Source organism: Chionomys nivalis, chromosome 9 (genome assembly GCF_950005125.1).
Source record: "Chionomys nivalis chromosome 9, mChiNiv1.1, whole genome shotgun sequence".
NCBI classification, from domain to species: Eukaryota; Metazoa; Chordata; class Mammalia; order Rodentia; family Cricetidae; genus Chionomys; species Chionomys nivalis.
The window spans coordinates 62,067,217-62,084,801 of NC_080094.1; the positions used below are offsets into that span (position 1 = coordinate 62,067,217).

Sequence of the window (17,585 nt, forward strand, 5' to 3'; positions counted from 1 at the left end):
ACAGGCTCCAAAACCACAGAGAAACCCTGTCTCGAAAAACAAAAAACAAAACAAAACAAAAAAAAACAAAAAAAAAACCTACTCCTTTGCTCCCATGAGAAGACAAGAACCTTTTTGGCCAGTTGTAGTAACTATGTATGCACAGGGTAATGCTGAGATTTTTGTTGTTGCTGCTATTAACAACAGGACCTCCTTTGTGGCCTGAACTTGCTATGAATATTGGGCTTAAACTCCTCATTCTCCTGCCTCAGTTTCCTGAATATGGGGATTTCAGGTATGAACCACCATGCCTTGTCTACACACACACACCCCAAACACATAAACATATATGTGTTACCTTAGTTCTTATTAACTTACTATCTAGTTCTGATTATTAACTTTTATCTATTTATAGCCCAAAGCCAATTTCCCCCAAGACAGGATATAATGATTACTGTTAAACTAAGAATACAGACTCTGTGGACTGGGGTGGGGGTATGTTACTGTTCATAGGTAGAATTATTTGCCTAGCATGCAAAAAGCCCTTCATTCCTAATACCACCCAAAAGAACAACATTTAGGCAGGAATTTGTTAACTGTTGTTAGAAGTACTTTATTAAACTCTTGGTAGAAAATACTTTGAGTAATGATATCAGTAATTGATCTTTTGGATCTTCAAAATCAACTCTTAATTCTACACTGACCTAATAGTTATAGCATTGTTTCATACTTGAAGAGAATGGGGTACCACCTAGAAAACTGTTTCCTGACTTAAGGAAACCTACCGACACTCTCCATCTGACAGAACACATATATCAGCAACAACCTATCAATACACGACACTCTCCATCTGACAGAACACATATATCAGCAACAACTTACCAATACAGAACATTCTCCATCTGAAAGAATCCAGAAGATAACTCTGTGCTAGAAGCCACGTTATAAGTTCACTCTGCATGAGTCAAGATTTATGGTTCTTACTCTTTACTTCTTCAGTGGACAAAGGCCAACTGATATAACCATCTTATTAAGCAGGATGATAACTATGAGCACTTGATGAAATATTAGTTTAAATACTGCTTTTTCAAACTCCTTCACTAAGTAACCAAACACTTAAATATGATTTCTATTATTAGTATTTAAGAGCCAAGGATCCTTCCAATTAATTATGGCTAATGTTAATCATATTAATTTCAGAGATCTATCAATTTAATGGCTAAAAATATAGCAATGGAGCCAGATAAGCACATTGAAGGCTCTGACATGGCATGGATCAAACCTGTTTAGAGTCATTATCATTTAATTTCTTAGCAGACCTTCAAGTTTAGTTCTAGGACTATAATGCCTCAGATACTTACATCAAATTCCCACATTTTAGGATTTATACATAAAACTGATGCCAATCATCTTTAAATTGCTACCAAAAAATTTGCAAAAGCTATTTGCTAATAACTGCTTCCTAATTTTAAGTCTTACTCTGACCATGACCACGTATTACAAAAATCTATTTACTGTATCTGTAGTGGGTACAAACTATTTGATAATGATCCTCTATCACACCTCAATAACCTAGCTGCCCCTAACCCTGGAAAACTGCCATAGTACAGAAAACTTAAGGCAGAAAAGCTCCAAGGTGGAGAACTCAGGTAGTTCCTGTTTGGTATTCTATTTAGCAGTACAGTCACAAAAGGCAACTGAATATAGTAACTGTCCTACTTGAACTAGGACAGGACAGCAAGTGACCCTACTATGTTCTTTGGCTCTTTGGTGGAGATAATTCTATCCCAAATAAAAATAAAGTATGAAAAGATTTTAGCAGTAATAAAAATGTCAAAAAAATAATTATTTCACACACCTGTTGTCCAAGATCACAATTTGATAGCTAAGGTGCAAAGGTCAAGAACAGAACTGAAGTGTGTGCTATGGAATAACATTCATGAGATAAGGCTGCTGCTTATTTTTAAAATTTACTTATTATGTATACAGTGTATGCCAGCATGCATGCCTGTGTGCCAGAAGAGGGAACCAGATCTAATTATAGATGGTTGTGAGCCATCATGTGGTTGCTGGCAACTGAACTGAGGACTTCTGGAAGAGCAGCCAGTGCTCTTAACTACTGAGCCTGTAAGGCTGCTTCTTTCATTGTTCAGAGAATACAAAACAGAGCATGCCATTTTACTCAATGTCAGCAAACATTTAGGGATAAGCATTCTGTTAAAACAATAGCACTGTTTCTTACTAAATTTTTATTGATACTTCATTTACTTGAGCTTTGATTTTTTTTTTAAAAAAGACACTGTTTAGTCAATAATCTGGTCCATATTATTTAATACTGTGCAACTAAAAATTACAAAGTATGTGAGATCTTATTTTAAATATGTTCTTCTCAAAACTGGAAATCTATACTAACATACAAATCAATCATTCTTTCTCTCTGAGAAAGAATGCTATGAAAGCAAACTATGCACACCACATCCTTTGAGATCACACATTAAATTTATTAGATGGATGCTAAGGGAAAGTGCAATCTGAATCCATGGAATTATTTCATGCATGTGAAAAGTTAATGAACTTAAAAGGATCAGACTTAAATCCTTAGTCTCACGAGCATCACACTACACCATGTTAACCTGCCCATATGGTCGACAAGACCATGGAAAGAAAAGCACTAAGAAAGACAGGCTGTATTTCCTGTCATAAGGTTTCAGAGATGATGCAGGTCAAGAAATTCTCACATCCTGAAAAAGGACTTCTTACATACCTCACCTCTTAGTCAAAAAACTGCAGTCATCTGGAGTGAGGACGTAACAATCAATTACTACAAGCAATGTCCATCCTGTGGAGTTCATAGCTATCTGGAATGATAGCTATACAAAACCAGAATTCAGTGAAAAGTAACACTTTAAATATTTTCACAGCAAGAAAAGATGCTGGGGAGGCCTCTTAGTAGTCACTGTTTAAGTGTTAAAATGTTAAAGACGTACACATTGGAATATGAGGAGAAATTTGATTATCTCTTCTGGAAGTTTGCAAGCCTTATTAAAGAAAGATGATGGATGGATCAGGAGTGATATTCAAAAGCAATTCTAAGGCAGGGACAATTCAGAACTGTCAAGGTATTCCAGAATTGATACGCTAATGCTAAAAATGGTTAAAACAAAACAAAACAAAAACCACTTGCATATAGTTTGCTGGGATTTCATACTAACCATCAGAGGAGGTAGTGATGCAATGTGTTGGAACTTAAAGTACAATGTCAGCATTAATTGTAAACAATTCTGAAACATGTATAGAACTTTTCAGAACACATGTAGTGAAAAAGAATTAGATTTCATATAAAATTAGAATTGAAAAAGCAAAAAATAGAAATATTTAGTAAATTTACTCAAATGAAGTTTAAATGTTACAGAAATGAAAAATATTAGAAATTATATACAATAAAAAGTGAATATAAATTAGCCAACTCCAAGAACATTTCCAGTTAAACATTCATACAAATACATATTCACCTTTTTCTTTGTATACGAATAACACATTCATACAAACATATCATCAAGATTCTGGCAAAAAAAATTCAGAGATGCTAAAAATTTCTCAAGTTTAAAAAATGGTGTAGAATATACTTCAACAACAACATTCTACATGAATGTAAACCCCTGATTTAATTCCATGATTTTATCATGCCAGAAGCATGGTTGTTTTTAATTTTTTTAAAAGAGATATTGGTATTATAACACATTGGCTTATCAATAATTAAGGCATTTGTACACGGTATCAGTGTGGACAAAAAATTTTAATATTACTTATTATGATGTTTTAAACTTTTGAAGTCTTTTCAACAGAAGAAATAGCTGCACACATTTAAGTGTTTCTTCATAAAACACAACAAAAATTAATGATTGGTCTTTGTAGTTCCTGGTAAAAGTCCTGTCTTGTTTTGAATACTATAAATGATATTCTTATGCAGGAATGAGTTAAGACCCAGAAGTTCTTGAACACCCCTACCAAACGGCCATAATGGTTCTGTGTGCAGCAAGGCGAACAGTCTTCATAGTGCACTTTCACCTCATTGAAGTTGAAGTTGCTCCTTCCGGATATTTCCACTTCAATGTGAAGTACATTGTTAGGATTTCATTAGTGGCTTTATTATGTGGCTTTTTAAAAGAAAAAAATGTTTTTATTTCTTCCACAGTTCACAGTTCTCAGAAGAGACCTACTTTTGGAAATCATATAATCCAGCGCTGTTTGAACAGCCAAATACTCTTTAGAAGATGAAATCTCTCAATGCAACTGTAATAAATAAGCATCTACATCCTTAAAGGATAAAACAAAAACATTCCATTAGTTAATAAAGCAAATATAAACACACATAACCCTCTTTCTTTTCTGTTTTTGTTTCTTAATTTGCCCTAGGTCCCTTTGTAACCTTTAAAAAGAAGGAAGAAATCTTATTCAAAAATTTTATCTGCATTTGTTTATTGCAGGGCCTGGCAAATAGTGCATGTTCAATAATGCTGAGTAAATACTAAGTGAATGTTTTGATTCCTGTGCTCAAACAATTCTGCTTTGCAGTCAACATTTGCAGCAATTCTGTAACTGCTATATAAATCAAAGCTTGAAGCATACTAGTTTGACAATATCATTTCTCTAATTTTTAAATATGATTTATTTTTATTTCATTTTATTTTTTTATTTATTGTTTTGGGTTTTCTAGACAAGGTGTCTCTGTGTAGCCCTGGCTGTCCTAGAACTCACTCTCTGTAGATCAGGTTAGCCTGGGCATGTGCCACCACCACCCAGTTTATTTTTATTTTATGTGTATGAGTGTTTGCATGCTTGTACGTATGTGCACCACATGTACACATAGTGCCAAAAGAAGCAGAAAAGATCACTGAATCCCTTGGAACTGAAGTTACAGAAAGCTTTGAGCTGCAATGTGTGTACTAAAAAGAGAACCTATGTCCTCTGTAAAAACAAAATGTACTCCTACCCACTGAGCCAGCCACCTCTCCAAATCCACTCCCCCCTACAACCATCTGTTCACATTTTTAACCTGAAACAAACCTGGAAAAAAAAATGACATAGTGGAGCAATCAAGGACTGCTGTGAGAAAGGAGGCCGCTGTCATACCCCAGTGGATAGCTCATAACATAAAAACAAAACCAAGGCAAAAAAAATATAAAAGTGAAATGAGGAGTTAGGAGAGGCAGGGTGATTGGAGGTGGTGGGAGGATCCGATTAGTACCAGAATGTACTATACACATATATGAAACTGTCAAAGAAAAATATTTACTTTAAAAATGACATATTAGGGACTGATATTGTAATGAAGACTTGATTATCGATCTCACATTGAAATTAATTACTTAACAATTTTCAGTATTACTATAGTATCTTAAGGGCATGTTTATAAGAAAGGTTTTTTTTTGCTTTGTTTTTTTTTTTTGTTTGTTTTGTTTTTGTTTTGAAATAAAAAGAGAACTGAAGATAGTCAGGCTTGGTAGCATATTCCTCTGATCCCAGCACATAGAGGGCTGCAGCAAGAAGATGGTAATTTCAACATCAGTGTGGGCCTCATAGTGACTTAAGGAGAGCCCCAACTACACAGACCTTGCCTTAGTAACCATTAACATAAAAAAGTGAAGTTCTAAGGAAACATGCTTTCAGCTCTACTACGGTCTTCAGAGTAATGCATTTTGTATACCTTAAAAACACAAAACAAACAACTTCAGGGAAATAAAGTTCTGTTTATAAGACTTTCATCATTAAAGATTCTGAAGGATATTAGAAAAGATGAATTTGAATAAAGCATGACTATACACAAAACATTAAAGAGTCAATAATCAAGAGGAAAAAACAGTGAATTAAAGAATTCTAAGGCATGGTGGCACAAGCCTTTAATCTCAGAACTTGGGAGGCAGAGACAGGTAGATCTCTGAGTTTGTGGCCAGTCTGGTATACAGAATGAGTTCCAGGATAGCCATGACTATACAGTGGAAACCCTGTCTCCAAACAAACAAAAAGCATTCTTGCCAGCCATGGTAATATACATTTTTAATCCCAACACTTGGGAGACAGAGGCAGGAAGACTTCTGTGAGTTTCAGGCCAGCCATGGCTTCATAGTCAAACACAGTATCAAGAGAAACAGATAGAAAGGTGAGGCAGAGAAGGAGCAAATGGATTAGGGGGGAATCTGCTGAGTATAATCACATAGAGTGACACATTTAATGCTTGGTGTCATTTGTTCCTTTTTATATAGGAATGTTTTATGAGTCGATGATATAAAGATTTCCTTAATTCATACAATGCTCTTATTTCCTGGTAAATACCTACTCATAACAGCAAATGCCCAGCAGTAGGTGGAAATATTTTTTACCACTAATTCTTTCTGCAATTATATTATCAATGCCTTCTAGGAGCTTAAGTATTAAAATCCAAACTAGCAATGTATCTTTTTCCTGTAAGAGATAAGCATATCAATCCATATTACTATTAGATTCATGTCTAGCTTTTAAATTATAAATATAGATTACCTTAGCTATATTACCAGTATATCCTGGAACCAAAGTAAGATGGCTTTCCTGTTCCCATAATCCATTCAATTGTTGCTTTAAAATTTTAATATTTCTAAGAGTAAAAAAAAAGAAAGAAAAACGAGAAAGCAAATAGTAAGATATGGACTTGATTTTAATTTACATCATTAAAAAAAATACACTAATTCAAGCAACTTCTTGAAGTTGTACATGCCAGGCACAGAAATTCAAGCATATTTAGTTACAAAAGTAGATAAGACAATAAATAAGCAGGTATTTGTAGCATGGAACAACCTTCTTGGGTATGACACAGAAAATTCTGTGAGTCTACAAAGATTATGGAATTTAAGAGATGGTTAGGGAAGAGAAAGTGTGTGTTTTCAAGACTGTCTGTCTTTTTGTTTCTTTGTCCCTCCTCCTCATATTTTTAATTTTAATTGTTCCACCATGCCTAGCTTGAAACCAGCTCATCCATGTAGAATCCTCATATTTTCAAGCCAAGGCAATACTCAAATCATGATGATTCTAACAGTTTTCAGAGAGATCAGGCAGGATACTTCTATTTCCTACTGCACCAGGGGCAGCGCCTTCCTTCTCCCTTATTGGTACAGGGCATGTGAAGGTTAAACCACTGCTGGGTTGCTTTCCTTCTTGAGGGAATGGCTGAGGTAGGTATGCTGTCTTACACTCTGCACTGAGGAAGGTGGCTAAAGACTGCTGAGTTTGAAGGTAAGTCTTTGCTACACAATGAAAAGCCACGAAATAAAACAAACAAAAAGATAAAATAAAAGACAAGGTTCTGGGCTGGAGAGATGGCTCAGAGGTTAGGAACACTGGCTATGCTTCCACAGGACGAGAGTTCAATTCCCAGCAACCACATGGTGGCTCACAACCATCTGTAGTGAGATCTAATGCCCTGTTCTGGTATAAAGGCATGCATGTAGATATACACTGGTATACATAAAATAAATAAATCTTAAAAAAAAAAAAAGACAAGGTTCTGGCAGAAGAGATATAGGGAGTTAAAAGATTCTGTGTGGTTTTTCATAAATAAAAAGTACCTCAGTTTAGTATTTCTCTGAAAATGAAGAGAATAAAATTACACAATGATGATCATGGGATAAACTCACTACTTTGCTTAATTAAGATACTTTTTTATAGAAATTTCAGCATGAATTATCTTTAAAGCTATACGTACCTATCACTTGTAATTTCTGATTTAGATGAGAGTTCTGACCACCACCTTTTTATTACTGCTTGAAGCCAGTTTAAGCCAACTATTACATACCTGAAATGAAATATTTTGACAGAATGTTTTCATATAACAAGCCTTTAGAAAAGACGACACTCTCCCACCTAAAAGCTCCTACATATACACATACTTCTTCCTTAAGAAAAACATATTTCAATACTTTTATGATCTTCATAAAACCACAGACCTTACACAGCTGTTCTTAGATGCTTTTGTAACTATCCTTTATTATTTACATTTCTTTCCTAATCGGACTATAAACTCCTTGGAAATAAGAACAGGGCTGGAGACCAAGGACTCAGTGGGTGAAGGCAACTGACACAAAACGTAACAGCCCAGTTAAACTCTGCCATTCACACAGTGAAAGAGAACCAACTCCTACAAGTTGTTCTGTCCCCCTCTGTATATAACCAGGTTATCATATGTCCCATGCAGCCCAGTCTCCTTCTATGTATTCATGAAACACAGAATCAGAATGTTGAAAGAGCAAAAGGGAGCTTTAGATTAGTACTTACTCTTCAAATCTGCTTTGAAGTAAAGACTTTACTAGAGGCAGTAAGTCCACACAGCAGCCAAGTGAGATACATTGCTTTTCTTCCTGTAAACTAAGGAAATTCTAAGTTATAAAATATAAGCCGATTACAATTTGTTTTTCTTTAAAGCTTACTTTTTTCTGAAAAAATACTGTTTTTACCTATTGGTTAGAACAGGAAGGCAATCTACCACAACTCCAAGGTCTTCTATCCTGCAAGTACAAGACAAGATACCATTGCTTACATTCATGTTACAATTTCCATCCTTCTTTGGAGGCATTCAACATTTAACAAATAACTTCAGTATTCATCATGAGTCAAGGACTGAGGATATAAATAAAGAGGAAAATGGGGACAGGGCTCGCTTTCCAATGCCTGAGTAGGAGGTGACAATGGAACAAAGGAACAAACAAGTAAAATACAAAGAGCAGGACGCTAATGGTAAATACTACAGAAGAGAATAAAACAGGAAGAGGTGGAAAAGGATGAATTATATCTTTTAAAGAAAGTACTCAATGAGGCATCAGTTAAGTATCAGGGAGTATTTGAGAGACTAAAATAAAACGAGGAGGTGATGCTTAAAATTCTGAAAGGCTTTGTGTTTTCTTTTCAAATGGTAAGTTTCCTACACTTAGTTTTACAGCTAAGAAAAGAAAAAGTAGCAGCTTTTTTCAATCTGATAAGTTTTCTGTATTCTCATTAAATTTAAATTGGTGATGAATGTAATTTAAACTATACTGACTCTCTAGATGCTAAATACAATGGTTTCAATTTTTAAGAAATAAAAACTTTTAAAAAGAGTCACTTTTCATGTCTTATTAAAATTATTCATGTTAAATAAAGACCAAAAAAAAAAAAAATCACACTCACCTCACTAAATAAGCTACAAGCTCACTTATACTTCTCTTTCTCCAGAAAGTCAAAGCTACATTCAATCTCAAATTCCTGCTGAACAGAACCTGGGCCATTGTCTCGTGGTCCTGAGACACCTGAAAGGCAATTAATCAATCAGGCAATCATCTAATGTGTTAAATCATAATGAAACACGACACAGCCTTTTTTTTTATTTTAATGAAAACAGTCCGGTAGACACAACTTTAAATTACATAAGGGCAACTCCCTTTACTGCTCCTCAGAAAGGAATATAACAGTTTGCAGTTGAATACAGAGAATGAACAATGTAAACAAATTTAGGACTTTTTCTCGCCTCCCCTTGCTACCAATTTTCAAAAATCTGAGTAAGTTATTTTTAGCTGACCCATAAACCTAAGACTTAATTTTATGCATGTGAATACAGAAAAAGGTAAGCATATAAACGGGTTATTATCAAATGATCAGCACGAGAAAGAAAGTACAAACCTGAGTTATGTCCTGTTACAAAAGTTGCAAATGTACCATCTAAATGAATTTTTAAGCAAAGTAATATATGGTATAAAAACTTTAGCTCAAAACTATTCAAGACAAAAAAATGAATACTCTACTGGCAAAACTGTATGACATCATTCTCCAGAAACAATTACAGCTACTGAACTGGAATGTGTCCTCTAAATCATGCTTTAGACAATGAAAAGTAAGTATATCAAAAAGCTAAAAATTATATTTTAAAAGCTCTTCCTTTTGACTATACATGAACATATAAAATCTATGAACATTTTCATTGCTAAAATACATATTCGCTTCAGCTATCAAAAAATAATAGCAGCCGGGCGGTGGTGGCACACGCCTTTAATCCCAGCACTCGGGAGGCAGAGGCAGGCGGATCTCTATGAGTTCGAGACCAGCCTGGTCTTCAGAGCTAGTTCCAGGACAGGCTCCAAAACCACAGAGAAACCCTGTCTCGAAAAACCAAAAAAAAAAAAAAAAAAAAAAAAAAAAAAAGATAAAAAGATAATAATAATAATAGCATAGTTTTAGTCTTTACATATCACCATTTAGAATATTTGTTTCTTTTTATTAATACTGTTTCTGTGAATTTCATGATGTGTGTAAATATATGCATCTTGTACAATACTTTCCTTAGAGTTCATTTCACAGCTAGAAGAGATAGTGGCAAGTTTGCTGAATAAGGTCCCCACCACGCCGTTCTAAGAACCCAGCAAAATGTGACTGGATAACAGCCTTCAGTGATCTACTTTTTTAAGGCAAAATGTCTTTCCCCCTTTAAGTTTTTCCTTGCCAACTTGTCATTTTGGGTATTTACAGTAGCCTGTCAGGCATTTGATTTTACTGGGAGTTAATCTTTACAACTGTCTTAGGGATGATTTCAATGAGTGACTGCTAAGAGAGTAACACAAGGGGGAAAAGAAAGCAAGAACTTCAAACCAAACCAAAGCAACCTAGTATACTGTACAATATGAACAAAGTTAAGCTATAATGACTTACCTCAGAAAAGAAGCCACTATACTTTGATGACGGGCTTTCTGTCTGTGAAGAACCAGGATCACTGGTGTTAACTACAAATGTTCGACCATCATGGCGTAAATTTTCAGGCAGATGGCCTGCGCAAGCCAGTTCATTTTCTTTATTTGCCATGTCACAGCCCCCGCTTTCAGGGGACTGCTTAGCTCTATAACAAGGATTTGGAAAGGGATGACGAACTAACTTTCTGTGATAGAGCACCTTCCGCAGTTTATCTGGATTTTTCACAGCTTGTCCAACTGTTCTGTAAAAAGAATTTATTTCTTAAGTGAAAAAAAGGAAAAGGCACGAAGAGAAATTTTTAAATGGGAATTTTAATTGTCTACATTTTGCAATTGTAATCCACTAAAATTAGAAAATAATAATGTAAAAAGTCAACTCTTATTTTGAAGAGGAAAATAAAAGTTACAAATTAACTGGAAGGCAATGAAAAGAAAGTGGCAAGTTACAGGAAATGAAAACAGAAAAGGTTAAGAGGTGCAGTTTTTAAAATGAAAATTTAAAGGCAATTATGGGAACAAGAAAATATGAACATTTTTGAGACATCTAAGCTTTTTCTAAACTGAAATTTACTTTCTAACAAATAAAAATTATTCACATTTGAATATTTTAAATTTATGTATTTTAAGCTGAATCATACTTAATTTTGTGTATGAAAGAATGTGTTCTTTTTTGTGTATGAAAGAATGTGTTAGCCGGGCGGTGGTGGCGCACGCCTTTAATCCCAGCACTCGGGAGGCAGAGACAGGCGAATCTCTGTGAGTTCGAGGCCAGACTGGTCTATAAGAGCTAGTTCCAGGACAGGAACCAAAAGCTACGGAGAAACCCTGTCTCAAAATATCGGAAAAAAAAAAAAAAAGAATGTGTTCAGAGAACACAGAGAAAAACCTCATAGAGTACAAGAGTTTCCAGATCCTTTGGGATCATTATTACTTTTTCTTTTTTTGCATCCTTTCCACCATAAAAGAAACAGTTCTCTCTCACCATGATAAACTGCCTCATCATAGCCCCAAAGGCAACAAGTCATAGACTGAAGTTCTGAAACCATGAGCTAAAGGTTTCTCACTATGTGGCTTGGGCAAAATCTGCATTCATAAAATTCTGTTGCAAATGGTAGGAATCTAGGCATACACAACCACAACAGCCCCCCCCCCCCCCCACAATGTTTCTTCCCTATAAAAAAAAAGTCACAGTACTGGGAAGCTAACTAAAAAAAACATGCTATTATAGAATATTTTACCAAAAGAAACATGCTTTCCAGAACAAACAGAAAATTTTTGAAAATAGCTGTTTCATAATTTTATCAATTTCTGATCCTCAGTTTAACAGAAGACTGCTTATTTTCATTTCTGTGTCTATTTGTTCTCTCGTATTTCATTTTATGTTATTTCCGAATAACTCATCCTGTACACTTGTAGAAGAGCAGAAATGGACAGGGTAAACAAGGACTTCAGAGTCCCAGGTCCTCGGGTCACACCTTGGATACAAGTAGTTTAGAAAGCTGTTTTTGGTAACTCTGGAATGCATGTCATTTTTACTACTTTCTGACTACATAACCTGAGCAAATCACTTATTTCCTGTTACTATTAGTATTCTCTTCCCTGTTTAGGAATAATGGCAGTTATAGAAGGAACAGATAATACTAATGTATTAGTACACAGACTGGCACAGAAAAACTGTCTGACAAGTTAACTACAATTATAATAAAAAGAACACTATTTGTTTTATGTCTTTATCTCTAATCACTTTCAAAAATTTCCTCCAAACTTTAAAGAAGCTCTTACCTACTTATGTAAGCAGCCAACTGTTTTGGAGATTTCTTAACCTAAAAATCAAAGAAAATAGTGGTATCACATTCAGTTCTTTAATAAGAGTTATGAAAACTTTATGACTGATGTCAACAATGCAACGTAAAATTCAGTAGGTTATTTTCAGGTCAATGTTTTCTCTGTCCTAACACCATGGTTTCAACCACTAGGTACACTACTGTATCTTGTATAAATGGAGAAGCAACATATCTACCATCCCCTTTTCACAATACCTGTATTGAACTTAAAAGGTGCTAAATGAGTCAGTCAAATTTAATGTGGCTTAAAGCAAATTATTTCAGTGCCATTAAACCTCTCAATGAACAAAATGCATCACTGAGTTCCTTGTCAACTAAAACATTTATATTACAGCTTATAAAAACAGCATACTTGGCTGGGTTGTGGTGGTGCACGTCATTAATCCCAGCACTCAAGAGGCAGAGATCTATGTGAGTTCAAGGCTAGCCTAGTCTACAGAGTGAGTTCTAGGACAGGCTCCAAAGCTACACAAAGGAACTGTCTCAAAAATAAAATAAAACAGCATGCTTGAAAAAAATCTTCTTATAACTTTAGGAATAATAGTCTTGCTTCATTAATTCTATTTAATCTAAGAAATTAAACAGATCTGGTAGTTTAAACTTCTTACTTACCTCCTTCATGTTCTTACTAGTGAAATTAGAGATCCTCTTTCTAGGAAGATCAATAGGATGATCCTCAATACTATTAAAGAATTTCCGTTTTTTAACATGGTGGGTGTCAGATGCCATAATCTCTTAAGTGCCTAGGAAAATAAAAATAATAAATAGAAAATTAAAAAAGCCAAAGAACATGATCTTTTATAGCATGTATATACGTACATCAACAGCACTGGGTGGTGGCGGTGCACACCTTTAATCCCAGCACCGGGGAGGCAGAGGAGGGTGGATCTCTGTGAGTTCGAGGCCAGCCTGGTCTACAAAAGCTAGTTTCCAGGACAGGCTCCAAAGTGACAGAGAAACCCTGTCTTGAAAAACAAGAACAGAACAGAACCAACATGGGCGTTACTGTTTGCTTGCTTCCTTCTGAGAAAAGGCCTTGCTTTGTAGCCCAGCCTGGCTTCATATTCCAGATCCTCCTGGCATCCTGACTGTGGGGGTTAGTATGTGTCAGGATTACAATTCTATTCTATGATAGCATAACTCAGGTTCTTAGAATAATATCAGGTACAAATGCAGTTGAAAGAACATATTCTAAACATCAAGAGTCATATAAGAGCTGGGCGGTGGTGGCGCACACCTTTAATCCCAGTACTCAGGAGGCAGTGGCAGGCAGATCTCTGTGAGTTCGAGGCCAGCCTGGTCTACAAGAGCTAGTTCCGGGACAGGCACCAAAGCTACAGAGAAACCCTGTCTCAAAAAACCAAAAAAAAAAAAAAAAAGAGTCATATAGTCATATAGGAGTTTACATGCTGGGGCTGGAGAGATGGCTCAGAGGTTAAGAGCATTGCCTGCTTTTCCAAAGGTCCTGAGTTCAATTCCCAGCAACCACATGGTGGACCACAACCATCTGTAATGGGGTCTGGTGCCCTCTTCTGGCCTGCAGACATATACACAGACAGAATATTGTATACATAATAAATAAATAAATATTTAAAAAAAAAAAAGAAAAAAAAAGAGTTTACATGCTAAATTTTGAAACTTTCTTTCTTTCACTTGGCTCATCAAGGCTTGCAATCAAGCTCATTCTCCAAGGAGAGCACAAAAGATGGTTCTTTGGAACACTGACCAGTCCCACAGTAAAACATACATACATATAAACCTATTAGCACACACACATATACATATCCCTTAAAGATACGGATATAATGGTAGTAAAAGTTGCCAAAGAAGTTTCTGTATCTAGTTTACAGTGGTGCTTGCTTATCTATCAGAGATAACAAAACCAATTGTGAGACTCAGTGTGAAAAAACAAAGCAATGAAATATTGCTAGAAATTTAAAAATAGGATATATTAAGACTTGAATGCACAAAGAAAAATAACAAACTCAAATACGTAGGGACGTAGAGATGGCTTACCAGTTGAGAACACTGGCTGCTCTTCCAGATAACCCAGATTCAATTTCCAGCACCCACATGGTAGTTCACAAGGTCTGCAATTCTAGTTACAGGGGATCTGACATCCTCTTCTAGACTCAGTGGGCAATGAATGCATGTGGTGCACAGACATACATGCAGGCAAAGCACCCATACACATTAAAAAATTAAGACAAAACAAAACAAAAACCTTAACAGAAGTTGAAAGAGAAATTTGAAGTTATCTTCTAAAATATATGGGCAAATGATAAAAAGAATCAGAAGGAAGGCTTAGAGGGCCCAACATCCAAACAAAAGAAGTACAAGGAAGAATAACGAGAGACCAATTAGAAATCAATGACAAAATTTAAGAAAACCATACGAAACTGAAGGTCACAAATTTCTAGATAAATAAAATGGTTCAACCCAAGTCACAATAATAATGAATGAAAACAAACCTAGATGGTACCACTTCAAATTTCACAGAATTAAAAATACAAAAGAGAAACAAACAACAACAACAAAACTGTAGAGAAAGTAGTATGACTCTGATTAAAGAAGCTGGATTAAGGAAAAAAATGGCCAGGTATGGTGGCATACACTTTTAATCCCAGGACCTGGAAAGCAGAGGCAGGAGATCTCTGTGAGTTAAGAGGCCAGCTTGGTCTACACAGTGAATTCCAAGCCAGCCAGCATGATAACAAAACAAAACAAAAAGCCCCAAATTCGGGCAACAACTTCATTTAGTCAAATGTGAGGGGCAGCAATCATTCAAAGTTCAAAACAAATTCCTTTCCAGTAGTAAGAATGACAAGATAGATTCTAAAAGGATAAATGAATTCTTTAAAATGAAGTCTAACATTCTAACAGTGTAGATTTTCTGATCTATACTGGAACAGGTTATAAAGCTTAGAAGAGCCAGGTGGTAGCAGCACAAGCCCCTTTAATCCCAGAATTCGAGAGGCAGAGGCAGGCTGATCTCTGTGAGTTTGAGGCCCGCCTGGTCTATAGAGCAAGTTCCAGGACAGCCAAAGCTATGCAGAAAAGTCCATCTGCGTGGGGGGGGGGGGAGCTTAGAATAAAAATATTCACAGAAATGAAATGAGTTTTTAAATAAAAACTGGGTCAGGCTTGGTGGCACAGCACTTTAATCACAGCACTCTGAAGGCAGAGGCAGGTGGATCTGAGTTCAAGGTCAGCCTGGTCTACAGAGTGAGTTTAAGACAGCCAGGCTACACAGAGAAACCCTGTATAAAGACATAAATAAACAAACATACAGACAAACAAATGAACAAACAAATAAAGTGCTGGATACCCAGTAAAGGAAAAAGAGAAAGAGAACTAGAGCCAGAAGGAAATGGCATACTTTAAAGTGCTATAACAAACACTCCTCCTTGCCAACCTAGGCTTCTATAAAAAACAATATTCATCAGGAATGAAGGGGGAACAATGACATTCTCATATGAAAGAAAATTAAGATAATTTATTATCAGCCTACAAGAATGGCAAAAGGGCTGCAGGGGTAGCTCAGTGGTTAAGAGCACACACTGCTCTTGGAGAAGACCTGAGTTTGGTTCCCAGCAACCATGTTGCTCACAGCCACCTGTAATTTTGGTTACAAGGGATTTGATGTTAGCAGCCTCAGGCACCTGTACTCATGTGCACAGATACATACACTCACATAATGTTAAAAGAGTCTTAAAAAATGAAGTGGACATTTGTTCTTGAGTTTTCAAAATTATTTTTGGTGGTTGAAGCATTTTGTAACACTATATAAACATGGTTCAAAATATACCCAAAGGGAGAGTATATACAATAACTGCAAATATTTACAAAAACTGTAACAGAGGGTAAAGGAAAATTAAGACGTAAGGTTTCTACATAACTTCACTCAAACTCATAAACTGCCAATACCAGTAAACCAATAAAAGGCTATATTAAGAATCATACTTTAAGCCAGGCAGTGGTAGCACATGCCTTTAATCCCAGGATTCAGGAGGCAGAGGCAGGCAGATCGCTGTGAGTCAGAAGTCAGCCTGGCCTACAAGAGCTAGTTCCAGGACAGGCTACAAAGTTCCAGAGAAACTCTGTTTAAAAAACAAAACAAAACTTTAAAAAATTGTAGCTAAAATAGAATATTCAAGCAATTCATAGAAAAGTAAGATAAACAAAAGAGAACAAAACCCCGAAATGACAGACTTAAGCCTAAAACACAGCAATTTACCTTATATGCATTTAAAATTTTTATTATTATTATTATTATTATTATTAGTGTGTGTATAAGTACACACACGTGTTGTGTGCACATATACCACAGTGTGCCTGTGGGAGAACAACTCTGGAGTTGATTCTCTCTTCTGCCATTACATGTGTTCTAAGGATTAAACTCAGGTTCTGTGGATTGTGCAGCACGTACTTTCCCTATAGAGTAGTCTGAACAGCTCTTACATTATTCAGTGGTCTATAGACACGCTAGTTAAAACACAGATGTTGGAGGAGTAGATTAAGAAATATCCCCTAACTATATGCTCTCTATTTTATATTGCTCAGGGTTTTTTGGTTGTTGTTGTTGTTTTAGAAAGGGTTCCACTATGTAGCCCTGGCGGGCCTCAAACTCAGAGATCCACCTGCTTCTGCCTCCCGAGTACTGGGATTAAAGGTGTGTTCCACTTTGACCTGTTACATAATGCTGAGTATCATACATGCTAGTCAAACACTTTCCCAAATGAGCTACATTCCAACCACACACAACATTTTTAAAATGAAAGACACTAATCATTAGAAAAACAAAATCAAAACCACATGAAATACTATTTTATGCCCACTAGATGGCCATGCAACAAAGACAAAAAAAAAGTGCTGAGAAAGATGTGGAGAACCAATGACCTTCAGGCATCACTATGCAAAGTCTCCTTCCCTCTGTCAGTACTGGGGATGAACATCTACAGTGACATGTATATGAGGCAAGTGCTTTCCCAATAAGCAAAAATTCCAGCCATGTCAATTT

The 17,585-nt window shown here is 35.8% G+C and overlaps 1 protein-coding gene across 1 annotated transcript in view; it reads right to left on the minus strand.

The window, feature by feature from the left end:
• Positions 1-527: 527 nt before the first annotated feature.
• Positions 528-17,585, minus strand: part of Katnbl1 (katanin regulatory subunit B1 like 1) — a 42,771-nt gene continuing 25,713 nt past the window's right edge. Inside the window, exons 2-10 of the mRNA XM_057781235.1 lie at positions 13,178-13,308; positions 12,504-12,544; positions 10,684-10,963; positions 9,172-9,290; positions 8,463-8,513; positions 8,284-8,373; positions 7,715-7,804; positions 6,517-6,610; positions 528-4,296 (exon numbers count right to left, since the gene is read on the minus strand). Of these exons, the coding sequence (XP_057637218.1) occupies positions 4,264-4,296; positions 6,517-6,610; positions 7,715-7,804; positions 8,284-8,373; positions 8,463-8,513; positions 9,172-9,290; positions 10,684-10,963; positions 12,504-12,544; positions 13,178-13,294 (915 nt within the window). The 5' untranslated portion in view covers positions 13,295-13,308 and the 3' untranslated portion in view covers positions 528-4,263. The remainder of the gene's footprint in view (positions 4,297-6,516; positions 6,611-7,714; positions 7,805-8,283; positions 8,374-8,462; positions 8,514-9,171; positions 9,291-10,683; positions 10,964-12,503; positions 12,545-13,177; positions 13,309-17,585) is intronic.